The following is a 19,260-nucleotide window of genomic DNA, read 5'->3' on the forward strand; positions in this document are numbered from 1 at the left end:
CATCACAAAAGTTGCAGCGACCACAGTGTGAATGTGAGAGTGGACACTGAACTGAATACGAGCCAGCATTGCACACCTGTTGGAACTAAGGCAAAAGGCATCCCAGTTGTATTGGGAGGAGTGTGGCCAGCAGGCCGAGCGAGTAGACAGCTGTATTTGTTACCATACGAACAAGAAAGATAAAACACGTTACCTTTCATGCTTTTTCTTAGTTATGCCACTTTGAGAAAGCAACAAAGCAGTTCTCAATCTAAACTCACGTACCAGGTCCACAAAGAAATGTTTGTTGATGATACAGCCCTTAAAATTTGTGCTGACTATTGCAGACAGTGTATAGAAGTATACTTCTCTTTGAAGTCCTGTTCAACAGTGTCAGAAACATCTCCAGCGCTTCACTGGGTCCTCCTGAGTAATGCAGAAATCCAGTAAAGTTTCGTAAGAAAAGAATCCATTCATATAGTCCTGTTGCTATGGTGATTTAGTGCTCATTTATGTGTATTTTCTTAATGGGCCTTTGTTTGTCTGAATTTCCATTTAATTCCTTTCCCAGTTACCCTTTAGCACCCATCAGTAAAAATTCTGTTTGGAAGAGTCTCGTGTTACTGAATTCCTGGAGGCTCAAGCTTGCTTTGCCAGTAGTCAAACTAGTTCATGCCCTGCGTATACACGTGTGCCGGGGTTGGACAGACAGAATGACTCCGTGGATTTTCAGGAAGCCTGAGCTAGGGGAAAAAAAAATACATAAAGGACAAGAGGGTTTTTTGTCTTGATTGTTATTTTTTTGGGGTGCATTTTAAAGATGGGGAAGAACAGTGTAAAAGTGTTGCTAGTTCAATAGAGATCTGGTGCTTGCTCTTCTCTGGCAGCATCTATGATGGGCAACTGTTCAGGTGCATCCTTCTTGAGCAGACTGAGGAGGAGAAGCAGGTTCTCTCACCCCTGAAGGAAAACCGTGTTACTGGATGACTTAGAACTAGAGAGTCTACAATCAATATGCAACACTAAAATTGTATAAACAAACCTTAGTCAAGTGACTTGTGTGACAGAAGAAAGATTATCCTGAATGGAAAGTGTCATCGGAGGTATTCCAGCTACCAGCAGCAGATTTTCATGTTTTCTTGCTAACGGTATTGCAAAGCTGGAGTAGTTACCACACAGATGGTGAGAGATGCTCTTGCACACCTTTCATGTCTTCTAACAAGAACACCAAGGAAGAAAAGCAATGCTGGTTAGCTGTGGTGATGCTGTTTCTAGCCAAGGAGACCTTGGTGACGTGACACAAAGACCATTCAGCTTTCCATGTAGAAGAGATTCCATGGTGGAATATATGAGTGCCCTTCATTCTCCGCTTCCCGTTGACCACCTGGTGAAATGGAGTGCTCTCTTGTTCTGTGTCTTCGTGATTCCTTGTTTACTTGTGTTCTGTTGGCTTTGAGCTCTTTGGTATGAACTGTACCTGTCAGCCTGTGGTTCAGATGTGGGAGCCTGTACCTGGCCACCTGCAGAAATCTTCCAGCTTTGCCCATCCGTAACAGGTCACAACCCGCCTACCTGCTGTAAGCTGATGGCTGCTTTTGGACAGGAGGAGCATCCTATGGTGTTACCAGTATTGGCTGATTTTTTTGTTTTCTTTTCTGTTTTCAAATTTTCTAAGTGTGTCAGGGCCTAATCCCCTAAGAGATCCTCTGGAGGATTCTGCTCTCATTTGCATTCCTTACTAATAAAGATTGAGCTTCTTTCTGCAAGTATTGACTGAGCTTCCAGGCCTAGGACGAAACATAATATTGTCACCCAGAAATCCTCTATCGACAATTGTGGCTTAATGAAAACACTGAAAATACTTGTTTTATCTCCTCCTAGAATGCTGTGGCAAAGAATTTCCATCTCTGCCCTGGGAATTTGGCAGCGATCTAGTGTTTCTTTGTACTTGGAGTATTTTTCTTCTATTACATAAAAAGAATAAGAGTGGTCATTTTATAACACAATGTCCAGGTTTACTTCAAGGCTTCTTTTACATCAGAGTATTTTTAGTATGTAGAACCAAAGTGGGGTTCTGCTAATAAAAAAAAGCATTAAAGGACACAAACCCTTTCATGCTTGGATGTTGATGTTCTAAAAATGAATGCGTTTTTCACTGACGTGTTCTGGGATAATTATGGCTTGCACATCGGATTGCAGGAGGACTGCTAAATCATTATGTGAAATGTGTGTCTGGCCTGCTTTTATTTATTGTTTCAGTGAATCCTAACACTGTTCATAAACTTTATGTAGGAGCTGTCAAATTGCCATTTTCAAATTTTTATTTTGGTGTTTGAAGGAAGACTAGGTTTGCATGGTTGGACCATACAGTCATTCATCCCGTTCCTCCCTCTGCTTTACTCCTTGTCCTGTTCTGCAAGCGTTAGACAATTTTAATCTGTTTTTGCAAAGATTGCAAGGTGCGGCTGGCATGAAGATGGGGTCCTAGAAGCACAGCATGCCGATTTATTGATCGGCGTGCACATACTGACCAATAAATTCTCATCAGTTTTGGAACCAGCCACAGCAAATGTTCTCTTTCTCAGCGGGCCGGTGGAGGTAGATGCTGGTGGGGAAGGAGAATTCTGGAAAGAGATGGAGAAATCTCATGATCAGAAAGTCACGGCTGGGGTTGAGAGTAAGGGGACATAAGAGACCTGAAAGTTGGACTTGGGATAATTCTGTATGAAGATAGATAGGATTCAAGTTGGTTTAAAAATAAAATATTAATAATAATAAGGAAAAAAATAATTTTACCTGTTTATTAAACAGATGACTTGTCTTTTGATGGAAGAACAAATGACAAAAGATAAAAAAATTAGCGTTTTGTTTATGAATTAGATGAAAAATTTTTGTTGCATCTTCCCCTAGGATTGTTTCCAGCAACACTGGCAGCAGACTCACTTCAAGTTCAGCTGCATAAAATGTTTCCTGTTTTAATTAAGAGGCATTGCTGGCCAATTGGAATATTTAATTTGTGTTGCTGTGTTTCAGCTGGAAGGTCACAACGAGCCGGTGGTGCTGCAGGTATTCGTGGGCAACGACTCTGGGCGAGTGAAGCCACATGGGTTCTACCAGGCCTGCAGAGTTACTGGGAGAAACACTACTCCCTGTAAAGAAGTGGATATAGAGGGGACTACTGTTATTGAGGTCGGACTGGACCCGGGCAACAACATGACACTTGCGTGAGTAGCATTTCTTTTATTGTTTTTTAAAAAAAATTCATTTATTAGCTTGTTTTCAGAAACTGATTTTCCTTTTTCCATTGGATTGGTTGGTAGTTAGAAGTCTGGACTGTCTTGGCACGCACCAGGCACGTAGTGAAGCTACATGCATAAGCAAAACTTTTAAATTGCATTCTCAGTTTGTGTTTATTATACTTGATGCTTAATCTGGTCTTTCCTAAAACTTTATCAATTATCTTTGTTACATTAGTTTCATGTTCTGTTTGACCAATAATGTGCGTATTCATGCATTATGTAAACTATAAACTGATCACTGGTGCTGCTGGTTTTCTTGTCTTGTAACAAGTACAGAATTGCTAATCACAGAATGTTGGGGGTTGGCAGGGACCTCTGGGGATCACCCAGACCAATCCCCTGCCCAAGCAGGGTCACCCAGAGCAGGCTGCACAGGACCTTGTCCAGGCAGGCCTTGAGTATCTCCAGAGAAGGAGACTCCACAGCCTCCCTGGGCAGCCTGGGCCAGGGCTCCGTCACCCTCAGAGGGAAGAAGTTCTTCCTCGGGTTCAGCTGGAGCTTCCTCTGCTTCAGTTTGTGCCCGTTGCCCCTTGTCCTGTCGCTGGGCACCACTGGAAAGAGTCTGGCCCCATCCTCCTGACCCCCACCCTGCAGATATTTGTAGGCATTTCTAAGGTCCCCTCTCAGCCTTCTCTTCTCCAGGCTGAACAAGCCCAGCTCCCTCAGCCTCTCCTCATAGGAGAGATGCTCCAGTCCCCTCCTCATCCTCGTAGCCCTCCGCTGGACACTCTCCAGTAGCACCTCATCTTTCTTGAACTGGGGAGCCCAGAACTGGACCCAGGACTCCAGATAAGGCCTCACTAGAGCAAAGTAGAGCGGAAGGAAAAGAATCGGAAGAGGGAAGGAGAACATTGGCATCTCCTGACCGCTTTAGGTGCAAAAGGCTGGGAGTTGTGGGTAGTGGGGCTAAACTCTGACTTTTCTCCTCTCTTGCTTTGCTTGTTCCATTTCTATCATTTCCACCAGGTAGTCCTTTTGTCGCGGAAGCCTCCTGCTTTGCTATCTTTACAGAGCTTGTCTGGTCAAGTATAGGAAGCATTTTAGATGCAGTTTACAGATGCAGGTAGGCAGTGCACGGCCGCTGCTGAGGAGGGATGTGCTCTGTCTGATGGCCGTAGTTAACTGCAGTAGATTTTTGAGCAAGTGACCTCCTCTGCCTGTGTGGTTTCAGTCCGCTTTTTAATCAGGATAACAGAGTTTACTGAATCAATTTGATTTTTTAGATATAAAATACATTCCCATGATACATTTGAAACTGCCTCTTACAGAGCGGTTCTGTAATTCTCCTGAAGTGTTAATGTAAAAGTATATAAACATAGAGATACTAGAAAGATGAGTTTGGAATTATCTGGGAATAAAAGTTTTGCCTAGGCTGTTTTCTCAAAAGGTATCTTGATGCCTCGAAATCTTCCTAGTATTTCAGTGATGCTGTAGCACCTCTCCATTGATGGTAGTGCCAGTGCCACCGTCTGAATCACACTCTCCCCTCCTCGGCTCCTGAGCTGTTGCTTGTTGGCCCTGATGCAGCACAAAAATGTGTTCAACTCAAATTAGATATCAGATAGTCCCTGTACGTTTTGGATGTAGGGCCTAAGATCCTGGTAAATTTACAATATTCTTCTTAATGCATCAAGCTGTGTTTGGTTTTTTTGTTTGTTTGTTTGTTTTTTTGCTTTAAATCATTTTGCATCTAGCATGACTTACTGCGAGTTAGCACTGCATCACTCTCTCACCCTGGCCCTGTATACATTTCCCCTAGGACCACAGTTATGGTATGATGTATCTGTCACTTCCAAGTTCCACTGAGCATAAAAAATAATATGACTACAGTAAGTTTTCTTCTACTCCTGCTTTAAGTGAATGCAGAATATTTTGTAGTAATAATCTTACAAACGCAGATCTAGCCCCAGGAATGGAAGAATGAAGATCTGTGATTATAAATTGAACGCTTACCAGAATTACTTTGTTACATTGCATATTCTGTTTTATTCATACTACTTTCATGTTCCTTCCTCCTGTGATTCATCATCCAAATTGTATAGGGATGAATTGAAAACTGGGCTATATAATGAGAAAGGTCATACAGAGATTTCATGTAAATAAATGAAAAAAATTAATAGTATTTCAGTAATTACTTCAAGAATTTTGACTTCGTGGCTTGTGTAACTAGTTGGAGGATTGTTAAAGATGCTGAACTTACTAAACTCTATTAAACTCTCAACTGTTTTGTGTTGTTAGGGTTGATTGCGTGGGAATACTGAAGCTGAGAAATGCTGATGTTGAAGCTAGGATAGGGATTGCTGGTTCCAAGAAAAAAAGCACACGTGCTAGGCTGGTATTTCGTGTTAACATCACTCGCAAAGATGGTTCAACTTTGACTCTTCAGACACCTTCTTCCCCAATTTTGTGCAGTAAGTATCAAAATAAAAAATTGGTATTGGAGGACTCTGGATTTTAGTGTGATTTCCATAAAATGCCTTGGGGAAAATAAGAACCCCAGTGCTAATCTGTGATTATTTCAGAATTGCTATGGCTAAGATCACATGGCTTGATTTTTATTTGGGTGGCATGTTAGTTAAATGACTGACCAGTATTTAAAAGTAGTTGTAACTTTTATTAAATTGATTTTTGCCTTTTAAAACGTCAGGATTTTTGTCATGATTGCTTTGAACTTACTGTATGACTTTTTTTTGATACAGGTTTCAATTCCTTCTGTATTGTCACGTTCATCTGTCAGTGATAGAAAGGACTTCTAATAATTTAGTGAGCATGGCTCTTTGCAGTTGGGCCAGAGACTGAATCTGTTCTGGTTGAGTGCAAGAATTAAATTTTTTATAGCTATTTATTAAAATGCCCTGTTTAGCACAGATGGCTGCACTGACTGGTTAGGTTGTACTGAACAACAGGACAGATGAGATCAGAGGAGGCTGCAGTACATCAGGGGCTGCCTGTGCGTACGTAGTCTGTAGAGACTTCCAGTTACAGAGAATTCTGCCCACCTGTCAGAGAGAAGAGAGAGGGAAATGTGTTTGATACAGCTGTTGATGGGGTTATTGGTACTTCTTGACGAAGAAGATTATAGGAAAGCTTTTTTCTCCGTGCATGGAGCAGACTATTAGGAGGCAAGCTCCTGGGTGCTTGTGTTGTGCTCTTTCCATTGCACAAAAAGAAGTTTTTTGGTTTGCTTTTTTCTTTTTTTTCTAAACACTGTCAGTACCTGTTGTGTCAGGGCTCTATTCAGCTCTTCAGAAATCGCAGCTGTCTTGCCAGCGAAAGAACAGAATGGAAGAGGAGATAATTAAAAACATGTGAGCTTCCACATCAGTTACCACCATGTGATTGCAGTGCTGGAGGCAACAGGCGATTCGGCAGATGTGCCATGTAGCCCATCTCTCCTTCCAGTATTCTGCTCTCACTGAGAATCCCTGCACAAGGCTTGGGGAGAGCAGGGACCCTGTAGAAACCCTGAAAAGGCTGAGGACCAAAGGCGTGTCGCTGCTGCTGCAGGGGAGGACTCTCCTGTCTTCAGCAATGTCCTGTGCTTTAGGCAGTAGTTTAACATTTGGGGTGCTCTTCTGGAAAGGTCAGCTTGGGGTGTTCCTATCCCTCTTTTTTCCTCCTCCTGCCACTTTTTGCTACATCTTTCTATTTCTAGTGGTTTTTAAACTGGTGGAGTTCTCAGATTCATGCATGTATGTTAAAATACGTAAGTACATTTGCTAGAAATACAGTTGTGTCTGTAGCTCCATTCCAGTCAGTACAGCATTGTAGTATCTGATACTGATTTTCAGATATAAGGATATAACTAAGCTATTTCTGTATATGTTTTGTTTGTATCATTAACTGACTGGTTAAAGATAACATTATTTAAATCATAGCAGAAATAGGAATGGGAATCATCTGGGTTTTCATAACAATCCAAAACTTGCTATTGTAAGTGGAAGCGGAGAGTCTGAGATGTTTGAGACCAATTTTAAAATAGGCTTTTTAGCTAAAAAAGCTGTATTTGGTGCACTTCCTGCTTAGCTTCTTGGTAAGGCCATTCCAGTGTTGGTTTATGAGGGTCCCTTGTAGTCCTCATTCTCAGTTTGTTGAATGCCTCCATTTATACCCTTAACATTAGTAGCTGTATCTTGAGATACAGGCAGTGAATAAATAGCAGAGAAGATAGGAGAGGGATGACATGCTAAGGGACATTAGAAGAAAAGGAAGAAGGAAGTAAAGGTTATCCTTCCATAAAAAAAATGTTCTAAAAGAATATAGTAGAAAGCAAATTGGTTTAGTTTTTAGTAAACTGGGTTTTGGTCAGTTGATAAGAAAATCTTCCTGACTGTGTAAGTAGCTAAGAGATTGTCCAGCAGTTTTACAGCATCTCCATTGCTGGAAGTCTAAAACAAAGAAACAAAATGCTCTGGTTAGAATCGTGTCTTTGAGGAATGATGTCGGTAAAACTGATCATGATGTAAAGGTTGAGAGGGGAAGCCCTGAGGCTCTTTCCAGGATTCTGTGCCTCTGCCGTCTTAACTTACTCCGAAGTTACGAGTAGGCAGTAGACCTTAGCCAACCAAATAGTGCTGGTACCTGCATACTGGCTGATCAATATGGCATAAAGTTTTGTTGTTTATTAAGTTATTTGTTTATATTAAAAAATTAAGTTATTTGTTTATATAAATCATCTCCTCAAGCACATTGCATCTGTTTTGTTTGCTACATATGTCTTATTACAGAGGTGTACAGTATCTTCTCATAATAAGGTTTACATTTTCACTTATCAGAGTCTGTTTATGTTGTGTTTTATAACTAATGTTGCTGCCAAAGTTGCAGTAACGTTCCTGAAACCATAGGAAAGACATTAAGTAGATACAGGCCCTTCATTTAAGGTCTGTGTTTTAAATAGGCTTTGTTAACTGGTTAGCAAACCTAAATCCAGTTACTCTTTTCAGAAGTTCATGTGCCTTGAGCATATTTAGTAGTTGCGTAATGGTTGCCTAGGAACCTGCTGCAACAGTTGTAGAAAAATCCTTTCTGAAAGGTCATTAAATAATTGGGAGTGTTACAGTATGTATGTGTAGTAAGCCCAGAGAATAATGTTACTAAACACTAGGAGTGGGCCACATAAACGTAAAGCGCAAGTACAGGCTTTTGCCACTAGCATTTTCTGGTGAATGAAAAAAATGGTTGGGAAACCTTTATTAGAAACTGGAACTATTTTATAACATATTAAATGTGACAAACTCGCAATACGTATTTTTACAATGTGTGTCTGTATTTAAATTATCTTTGCTCATTTTCATTTAACTCACATGGTCTTACCTGATTTATGCTTCAGGAAGCACTGAAATAGTTTGCAGCAAAGACAGTTTGTACTATGTGTTATATAAATCATCGTCTGAATCACTGGCTGAGAGGCAGAGGTTTCCAGGGATGTGTATCCGTCAGCCACGTTCTCTTTGCTGGTTTATAAGCTATAAATTGCTATAATCCCCAGCTACAGAGATGCGACTCTTGGAAGGATTTGTATTAGCTGAAGTATATAGGTCTGGAAAGTCATAGAATCAAAGAATGATTTGGGTTGGAAGGGACCTTACAGATCACCTTGTTCCAACCTTCCTGCCACGGGCAGGGACACCTTCCACCAGACCAGGCTGCTCAAAGCCCTGGGTTAGTTCTTGCACCAGCCAGACAGCTACATCGTAAAAAAGAAAAATCTGAAAAAACCCAGCTAATATGAGAATTACTCCTTCTACTCTTTTGCATAGCAGAATGAGAGAAGCTTCATTGAAAATGTTTTTATGAGCTTAAGGATAAATTTGAAGGTGTGCTTCAGCTGTATCTAAGGGCTGATGCATTTGTTTGTTCCTCTCTATGCCAAGAAATCACAGAATCAGATTTTCTTCTCTCCTGAACGCTTCTTGAGATTTAGCTCAAACACTGAAATTTTTGTTTTGAAGATGTAATGAATGCAGGAGAAAAGGGAAAGGATGATTAGTGGATCATTTACCTAAGTGTGATTTTGATGAGGTCATTACATTTAGTGAGGAAATAACAGAAACTGTTATTTTCTGAAAAGTTTTATTATGAATGATATAGTAAAGGAAGAAGTTCAGGAATTATTTTGTTCTTTCCTTTGTAATCCTGTAAGTAAAAGCTTTTTGTTTTGGATGTTGATGTTTTCTGGATTTCAAACTATGTGTTTTTTCAATTGCAGCTCAGCCAGCGGGAGTGCCGGAGATCCTAAAGAAAAGTCTACACAGTTGTTCAGTGAAGGGTGAAGAGGAAGTTTTTCTGATTGGCAAGAACTTTCTAAAGGGAACAAAAGTGATTTTCCAAGAAAATGTTTCTGGTTAGTGCAAAAGCAATAATGGCTTGGGGTGCAGAAGAGAGCATGATGTTTGGGTTTACACTGGTTGATAGAGTTTAGTTATAGAGAGCAAACTGAGAAGCAGTATCAAAGGCACTAACATAAATTGCTTTATATGGATGTGCAATAAATTATGCTTTTTAACTGTCATTTAGATGAGAATTCTTGGAAGGCAGAAGCTGAAATAGACATGGAATTATTTCATCAGGTACTTATGCATTATTATTATTATATTTTAATAAATAAAAAGACAACTTCAACTCTGTTTCCAAAGAAAAATCGAATAAGCCTTTCCCTCTTCCTGTACATGTCTAGAAATAATACTCCTTTTCTTCAAATAAGTTCTTTAGTGAGTCTGGTAGAATATAATTGTTTTGGGTTTCTACAAGTATAATTGTTCAGTTTCTAATTGAGAACTTGGACACCACAGTGGTATCTGAACTTGGTGAGTGAGTCTTTGCCCTTACGTACAATGTAATTAAAAAGCCTAATACAATTTTTTCCAGGAGCTTTCCTAAGGACACATGAGATTACTGCTGAGTGGAAATAGGTTGTGTGTATACCATAGTCTTTATACGTGGCTGAATTTCTTTTCCTCTCTGAAATCTTTTACAAAATATTTGTTTGTTCTTTTTGACACAACTGTGTGTCTTTATGGAATAGTGGGCTGTAATTAGAGAAATTATTAGATGTAAATGACATCTGACAAATGTCATCTTGCTCCCACCTCTGAAGGCTGTATTCCATGCATGCACTGGCAGAAATGATTTCTCACTTGTAGCGGGATAGACGGGTAGCTAGGGCATAGACAGGTCACTCACCGCTGTTACTGTGGATGAATCATTGCAGGCCTATTTTTTTTTTGATGTCTGCTCAGTGTTAAATCTGCTTAAGTGTAACATGAAACTGCATCCTTCAGCTGCTCACATGGAATACAAAGACCTGATTCAGCAGAACAGGGAAATGTCTGAGCCTGGCAGCATTTGATGGCAAACTGATTGCAGTTCAGCAAGGCATGTTAGGCATAAGCTTATGTTTAAAGTACTGGGCTTCGTATGTCTTTCCTTTCTGCACCTTCCATTTGAGCTGTAAGTTGCGAATGAGTATCAGATAGGCAGATTATTCAAATCTCACTTCTGGCACAAGTTAGTTACCATTTTACTTCACTGGAAGTGTAACTTGATCACGTTTCCCTCAATGTCTTGTTTTTTTTTTTTTTTTTTATGGTGTTTTATCAGTCTGTTTCTCTGTTTTGATGGATGTAAATATAATTAACATCAATAGCGATGAAATAAGAGTTCTAATGTGATTTTTTTAAATTATTATTTTTGTATTGCAGAATCACCTTATTGTGAAGGTGCCACCCTATCATGACCAGCAAATAACCTCAGCTGTTTCTGTGGGAATATATGTAGTGACCAATGCTGGAAAATCTCACGATGTGCAACCATTTACATACACTCCAGATACATGTATGTTAAATGGGGGAAGGGATGGACAGTTTTAACTGCAAAGCATCTCATTTCTGATTTCATAGTATTCAGTCCATACAATAGAAATGCTATGTAAAGTGGATCTTTTCAAACTCATCTTGCTGGTGGGGTTTGCTCTGTTAAGTAATGAAATCTGAAGGGCTTTCCTCATTTATGTGACAAGTATCTCAAATTTCAGCTGCATGGAGACAGTTGTTCTTATAAAGTAGCATCCATTTCTAGTATAAGCTTCAAAGTGAAGCTGAGCAGGAACAAAGTAGATGTACTACATGCAGTGCACCAGATACCACCAGAAAATAGCACCAGGCTTTATCCTGAGGAGAGCTGAAGTTTGACTGTATTGTGTATTTTTATTTATTCATTTGTCACAGTACGCAGTGCAAAAGTTTGTGTGGGTTTCAAAGAACTTTAATTTCTTTAAGTAACTGTTCTGGTTTGCTTTGGGTTTTTTTGTTTGTGTGCTTGGACATTTTTCAATGTGTTTTTTGTCTCAGCAGCTGGTACTCTGAATGTTAATGTGAAGAAGGAAATCTCCAGCCCAGCCCAACATTGTTCTTTTGAGGAGGCTATAAAAGGTACTAAATTGATTCTTCTTGTTGTTGTTGATAACTTAACTAGAAATTCCTACCCAAATTTGGAGGAATTGATCAGTTGTCCTGTGAAGATAAGTCTGCTTATAAAGTCTGGCCATGTTCTTCCAGTCAGGTTTATCTTCTGATTCTGAATATTCTACTTTATTATAGTATTCCTTTAAGTGTATTTTCATGTGAGCTAATACAGAACAAAAGCTTTGCAAAAAATAATATTAAAAAAAAATTTTGTTTTGCATGCCTCAGGCCCTATAGTCTAATCTTCATTTAGTATGCTGGCAAGTGAAGAAGGAAGAAGAAAGAAGCCTAAAATGGCAGTTAATACAGAGGATTTAGAAACTGTGTAGTGTTAATTTAAGCAAAAACACACATAAAGGTAGTGGTGGGGAAAAACCGAGTGCTGAAAAACACAAATGTAGCAACTTAGTATTTTTCGGCAGCTGTCCAGTGGTTTTAAGATGGCTTTTGGTGAGTCCAAGAATGCTGTCTGATTGTTTCAACTTCTTCCCTTCAGTGGGGTTGTTTTTTTCTGACTATTCTGTCCATGCGAAGTTTGTTGTGTTGTTCCAAGGGAGCAAGTTTTAGGTTTGCCTGTTTTTCAAGTGTGATGTGAATTGATCCTTCCGATATTGAAATAAAGTAGAGGAAGGAAATGTTTCTTAATTGATTGTTAAAACTATGATAGCGTACAAAGGTTAATGGAAATTTCCATAGCTTTCTCTGGTGAAAGCAGGCTGAAAGGTAAGCAAATTCACAATGTGATCCCAAGTTTGATAGGAATCCATAGCTTCAGGTTAAAATCATGAAGCTCGTGTTTGAAGTTAATGGCTTGGTCTTGGCAGGGAATGTATTTACAAGTTGACTTTACAACTTGTTAAGGAGGATAATACAAGATATGATGAGTTTAAACCTGCAGAGAATATTTGGGGGACAGATATGCAAAAATATTTAGGGCAGTGAAACAATCTGATAAAAGGACTAGTAAGACTTTGTGTAGCAAGATGAAAAAGATGAGGAAAATAATAGAAATGTACCAGGGCAAGCCTGACATCCATCTAATTTAGTGTGGAAGCCTAGCTAAGGGAAGATACCACCTGCTTCAGGAGTATGTCTGCTCTTCATAACAACACAATGTGCTATTTCTGTAGCTTCATGTCTTCCACTTAATTTACATAGTAAATTGTAATTTACTTTGTTGTGTGGGTTTTCTGCTAGCCAGCTCTTTTTTGATGGTTCATTCCTGTACCTATTCTACTCTAGGTTGATCGTGAAGCAGAGGTCAGAAATTTTGTCTGCTTTAGGTACTTTGTCTCTGCATATGTCCCAGCCTGTCATTCCTCACTGTTCTGAAATGATAAAGTCCAGGTGGGGATCCAGTGGGATGCTGCTTCCTGACTGTTTCCTTTTACTGGGAGCAAAATCCTAGAATTCATAATTTAACTGGCATCATTTCCAGCAACCCTGGCCAAATAGAATGAACCGCTGCTGCCAGGGATGTGTGCAGTTATGTATTGAGCTACAGGGCCTTTCCCTTCCTATCACAGGCAAGTTTAATCTTTGTCCCAGGTATCTGTGACTGTCCCTTAAAATAACTTCTATTACATCTGCATATGTAAAAAAGCGTGGCTTCCCAACGCCATTAGAGATTCTTAGCTCTAGCATTGTAAGAGTCTGCAGATCTGACAGACTTCAATGACAAGTTAGGTTTCAAGACAACAAATTAATAATTCTAAGCTGTTCTGTAAAACTTGAGGAGGATGGGTGTGTATGGACAGCCATGTAGTTCAGGTCTTTGCCTTCTAACATTGAAGTAGTGCTGGAGCATTGTTTTTGAGTGGTTAATGATGATTTCAGTTTCCAGCTTTGGGAGAGAAGGGAAAGAGTGTGTATGCCTTGCTAAGATGGTAACTATTCAGAAGTTCTGAACAAAGTCTATTACAAAATGTCGTAAAAGACCAAAACCAACAGTGTTTCTCTGCTTTTGAAACTTCTGTTTCATTATTAATCTCGCTTCTTTTTTTCATTCTTCCAACCAAATACGTCACTGTGAATGAACATACCATTGCTAGAATCTAATCTGTATGCCAGTAGGATTTCTTTAATTGCTTGCATATTTTTTTATTGTTTCTGATGAATGCAACATGATAAAGCACATAGAAGACAAAGGGTTACAAATAGTGAGTATGGTATAGAAAAATATTGACTGCTGTCTTTAGATACACTGTATAACTAGCTGTCCTGAAGTAGACATATTTTAGAATAGTCTCACTCAAATTGCATTCCCTGCCAGCAGCACACCTCAACATGTCAGGTCATGGGGCTTGTATTTCTGGAGCCACCCCAAACCTGTGGGTTAACAGAAGGAGGGAAAGAGTTTATTTGGCTGTTGGTATATTGAGGACTGTTGCCATACTGATGGCTGAGAATTTATTGCTTAAGACAGAATATAGCATTTTAGGCGAGAGTCTTTGGTTTTACGTAGAATAAACACACAAAGATTGTTACTGAGGACATGGCATACTGTTGATACAAATTTGCAGAGATTTTACTGTCAAGATTTAAATTTGTTTAAAGCATGGAGATTTGTTGGTTTATGTTGAAGATTAATTCTTTAATTTACTTAAAAGTACTTACGGAACTATGTTTTTTACAGGCTTTCCTATTGGTTTGTTTTAAGCTCAGTTTCAGCAGTATTTCAATGCAGGAAAGTCAATTTCATTTACAGCGAAGATCTCAGCTTATGTAATATTTTTTATGTGGATCAGGAAACTAAAAAGATCTAATTAATTTTAAGAAACCACCTAATTTAAAAAAAAATAGAAAAAATAGGAACTGCGAATACAAAATAACAACTTGCTCTTGCTACAGAGCTGGCATGCAGATTTATGAAGTTTTTGCTTGACTAGTCCTTTAACAGAAGAAAAATATAGTCTGAATGCTTTGAGCATTCTGTTCACATGGTTATCTGAAAACAGACATTTTTCAAAATGAAATAGAGAAGTCGTACAGTTGAAGTGCGGTAAAGTTTAAAATCTCATCATTTGTGGAAAGATGTCTTAAGCTTTTATGTTTGTAGTTGAAGCAGTTGATGGATGGTTGTCCTGGTCTAGAAGGATATGAAATGGAAGGAAAACAAGACTGTGACAGTGCTGCTAGTCTTAAACATAACCTTTGAAGGTTTCAGGTTTTCTGGGATTATTTGAAGTACGTTTGCAATGATCTCTTTGCATATTAGCATCTTATATGAGGATGGGAGCTCTTACGGTAGGGCTGAAAAGTGAAACGGGAAGCAGGCCACCACTAGAAACCCGCTCCTTGCATAGTGAATGTTAACATTCTGTTGCCCTTCTTTTATTTTTATGTGTGACTGCAGCAGTGAAGGCCACTGGTTGTAACCTGGAGAAGGTAAACATTCTTCCTAGTGCCTTGATAACTCCACTCATGCCAAGCAGTATGATTAAGAATGAAGATGTGGCTCCAATGGAAGTAAGCGCAGAAAAAAGATCTCCCCCTGTCTTCAAGGTGAGTTTTTAATTTGAAGACAGCAGCTCTAATAGTCTTAGTTACGTCTACCCATCAGTCCGTGTTCTGATCGTGGAGAAGAGTAACACACAGGGAAAATGTCATGTTCGAGACAGGTCTGGGCAAAACATATGATCACAGAGCATAATTCAAATAATAGACAGTTTCCTTTGAAAGTAAGTTATCTTGTTCTTTCTTCAAACAGATTGATTGGTTAGTGATACCGTGATGATTTTTTTTTTGTCCTGTGACACAGAACTAGTACATTATTGTAAGAATGTTATTTTAATCACTTCCTAGCATTGCTTTCATTAAATTTCACCTTCACTCCTTCCTTGAAGTAGCATTTCCACTGCTAGGCATTTGCTTACTTGTTTGGTTATGTATGGAGAGATACATAGCCGTCAAATCCTCTGTCTGATCTTTCCTGAACATAGTGGATTAGTGGAAATTTTATGAGTATCACCTGAGTAAGCTTACGAATTGCTTAATGGGTTGCTCTTTCCAGGCTTCAAATGTGGTTGGACCAACTCAACAAACATTGGAAAACAGTATGTCCGGCATATCAACTTCTGCTTCCCATTTACCTTCAGAAAATGAAAACCAGCAACAAATACAGCCGAAGGTGTATAATCCAGAGACACTAACTACTATCCAGACACAGGACATTTCCCAGCCTGGTAGCTTTTCAGCAGTCTCTACTCCGGGTCAGCTGCAGAACAGTGATGCATTATTGCAGCAAGCTGCACAGTTCCAAACAAGAGATTCCCAGACCAGGGAAGTCTTGCAATCAGATGGCACAGTAGTCACTTTGTCACAGTTAACTGATGCATCACAACAACAACAGTCTACTCTCTCAGAACCAGCACAGGCTTTGCAGCAGCAGATTTCATCAAGTATTTTCTCATCAGCAAGCGGCGTGAGTCAGTTACAGAACACTATACAGCAACTGCAAGCGGGAAGTTTTCCGACTAACACTGCCACTGGCAGCAATAGAAACGTTGACTTGGTGCAGCAGGTATTGGAAGCTCAACAGCAGTTATCTTCTGTTTTATTTTCTGGTTCAGACAGCAGTGAGGATGTTCAAGATCAGTTAAACGCAGATATCTTTCAGCAAGTCAGCCAGATACAAAATAGTGTCAATTCTGGGATATTTTCCTCCTCAGACACGGCTGTCCATTCCAGACCAGAGAACCTTTTGCCTGGACGAGCTGAAAATGTTCACTCACAGCCTGAAAATGCGTTGTCCAATCAACAGCAACAACAACAGCAGCAGCAGCAGGCAATGGAGACTTCTGCAGCAATGGTGATAGGAATCCAACAAAACATCTGCCAAGCTGCAACACAGATGCAGTCCGATTTGTTCTCTTCAACAACTTCGGGGAATGGAGCCCTGCAACAGTCACCTGTTTACCAGCAGGCTTCTCATATAATGAGTGGGTTATCAACAAGCGAGGACATGCAAATGCAGTGTGAATTATTCTCTTCATCTCCTGGTGTTTCTGGAGGCGAGACTACTCCTGCTGCTCAGCAGCAGGTCTCCAACAATGGACCTGCTATGTTTCAGGCATCAAATTCTGCAGATGGAGAAGAAGCTTCGGGCCAGAGTAAACAGATGCAAAGTACTGTGTTTCAGACCATGGTTCAAATGCAGCATAGTGGAGAAAGCCAATCACAAGTTAATCTCTTTTCATCTACCAAAAACATGATGACTGTTCAAGCAAGTGGAACTCAACAACAAGGAGGTGGTCTGTTCCAGCAAGGTGGAGAAATCATGTCTATTCAGTCGGGAAGCTTTATGCAACAGTCTCCACATTCACAAGCTCAGCTTTTTCACTCTCAGAATCCTATTGGTGATGCTCAAAATATATCACAGGAAGCACAAGGCTCTATTTTTCACAGTCCAAATTCCATTGTCCACAACCAGACCAGTGCTAATTCCTCAGACCAACTGCAGCCTCCCATGTTCCACTCGCAGAACGCCATGGGTGTATTACAGAGCTCTTCAGTTCCTCAAGACCAGCAGTCTGCCAACATGTTCCTTTCCCAGAGCTCAATGAGCAATGCTGCAACTCAGGAAGAACAGATGTCGTTCTTTACAAGCCCAAATTCCATTTCTCCTCTTCAGACAGCAACAAACACTGAACAGCAGACTTCTTTCCAGCAGCAGACACAGATATCTCATATCCAGAGTTCTATGCTTCCCCAAGAACAGCCCCAGACTCAGCCTGCTCAGCAAGGTTTGTTTCAGTCTCAAGTGTCATTAGGCTCCATCCAGTCCAGTTCAATTCCCCAGAACCAACAAGGAGCTATCTTCCAGCCTCAGCATTCGATAGTTGCTATTCAGAGTAGTCCTCCGTCTCAAGAACAGCAGCAACAGCAGAACATGATGTTCAGTAATCAAAATGCAATGAGTACAATTGCTTCTCAAAAGCAGAACATGATTTTCAATCCAAATCAAAACCCAGTTGCCAATCAGGAGCAACAAGGCCAGTCCATCTTTCATCCACAGACAAACATGGCATCGATGAACCAGGAGCAGCAGCCCATGCAATTCCAGAGTCAGACTACAGTGTCTTCTCTTCAGAATCCTGGATCCAACCAGACTGAAGCACAGCAGCCAGCCATCTTCCATAACTCACCCCAGATTCAGTTGGTCCAAGGGTCACCAAGTTCTCAAGAGCAGCAAGTCACCCTCTTCATCTCTTCCGCTTCCATGTCTGCCTTGCAGAATAGTATGAGCCAGCAAGAGCTGCAGCAGTCTCCGATGTACTCGTCTCAAAACAGCATGGCAGGAATGCAAGGAACTGCTTCTCCTCCACAGCAGCAAGCTGCTTTATTTCACAACACAGCAGGAGGTGCTATCAACCAGCTGCAGAATTCTCCTGCTTCATCTCAGCAAACATCAGGAATATTCCTGTTTGGCATTCAAAACAGTAAGTGGTAGATGCCTGATTCTGAGTTTCTATTTTAGAAGAGCTACTACTGGGAGTCCACAAGGCAATGATTATTCAATTCTAAAATATTTCCTTACCAGAAAAAAATAAATAAATCCTGAAATAACTAATGTAGCACTACGATTGAGAACATACATACTCATCATGTTGCTCTGAATGTACACTTACGTTGAGAACTCTTAACTTAAATACGTGTTGGCTTTCTTACCCTTGGGATTAACATGTGACAAAAGCATCTTAGAATATACTTAGAAGTATATTTATATAAAATATTATATATAATATTATTATCAGTACATATGGAAATAACAGATAAAATACATGTACACACATGTTTAGGAAAAAAAGCTACACCCTCTTGGGACGGTTCCACTGATCTTTCTCTTGCTGCATTTGATTTCCACAATTTATGCAACGACTTTCTCCACACATTCAAAGAAAGAGGTTTTTTTTAAGCTTCTCTTTTTCAGAGAAGTGTCTACTGAAGTGCATTTGAAACACCTTTAACTTTGTAAGCTGGCACTTTTCTGTATCTCATCTTTGAATCTAGCCTCTCTGACAAGTTGGGACGTAGATCCTTCCGTCTGTCTGTAGAGGGCTGCACATACCTGTGGAGCTCCAGAAGTAGCAGAGGCAGATGGTGATGACAGCATCTGCTAAAAGAGCTGGACAGAAAGCCATAGCTGTGTACTGGGTCTGTGGTTATACCTGAATACGTGCTTTGCCGCGTGAACTCTTTGACAATCAGGCCATACCTTTCCAAGAAGCTGAAGACAGTGCTAGAAGTAGTAGGAGGTGTGACACCATTTGCAGATTTGTAGAAGGAGCCAGTGGGTACCTTGGCTGAACTAGAAAAGACACATCTCTAATTAATGAAGGCAAAGGATGGGCCTACTCAACACTTACGCCGTGCATTTTGATTTTCTTCTAGCTATGTGTTGTCCTCTGTTTGGGGTGTTAGTAGTGTTCGGTCATAATACAGGGTGCATATATTCAATATTACACCTTGAACTGGGGCTTATACCCTGAGGGCGTGGTGAGCAAAGGTGGTCGGTCACA

The 19,260-nt window shown here is 40.1% G+C and overlaps 1 protein-coding gene across 3 annotated transcripts in view; it reads left to right on the forward strand.

Moving 5' to 3' along the window:
* NFAT5 (nuclear factor of activated T cells 5) overlaps positions 1 to 19,260 on the forward strand; it is a 71,891-nt gene that overhangs the window by 43,984 nt on the left and 8,647 nt on the right. For 2 of the 3 annotated variants that reach the window (XM_075433320.1, XM_075433322.1), the window contains exons 5-12: positions 3,013 to 3,203; positions 5,517 to 5,689; positions 9,487 to 9,621; positions 9,795 to 9,847; positions 10,979 to 11,111; positions 11,627 to 11,707; positions 15,096 to 15,244; positions 15,753 to 18,180. In XM_075433320.1, the coding sequence (XP_075289435.1) occupies positions 3,013 to 3,203; positions 5,517 to 5,689; positions 9,487 to 9,621; positions 9,795 to 9,847; positions 10,979 to 11,111; positions 11,627 to 11,707; positions 15,096 to 15,244; positions 15,753 to 18,180 (3,343 nt within the window). The remainder of the gene's footprint in view (positions 1 to 3,012; positions 3,204 to 5,516; positions 5,690 to 9,486; positions 9,622 to 9,794; positions 9,848 to 10,978; positions 11,112 to 11,626; positions 11,708 to 15,095; positions 15,245 to 15,752; positions 18,181 to 19,260) is intronic. The other variant, XM_075433321.1, reaches the window with a different exon arrangement.

Source organism: Opisthocomus hoazin, chromosome 12 (genome assembly GCF_030867145.1).
Source record: "Opisthocomus hoazin isolate bOpiHoa1 chromosome 12, bOpiHoa1.hap1, whole genome shotgun sequence".
NCBI lineage: Eukaryota > Metazoa > Chordata > Aves > Opisthocomiformes > Opisthocomidae > Opisthocomus > Opisthocomus hoazin.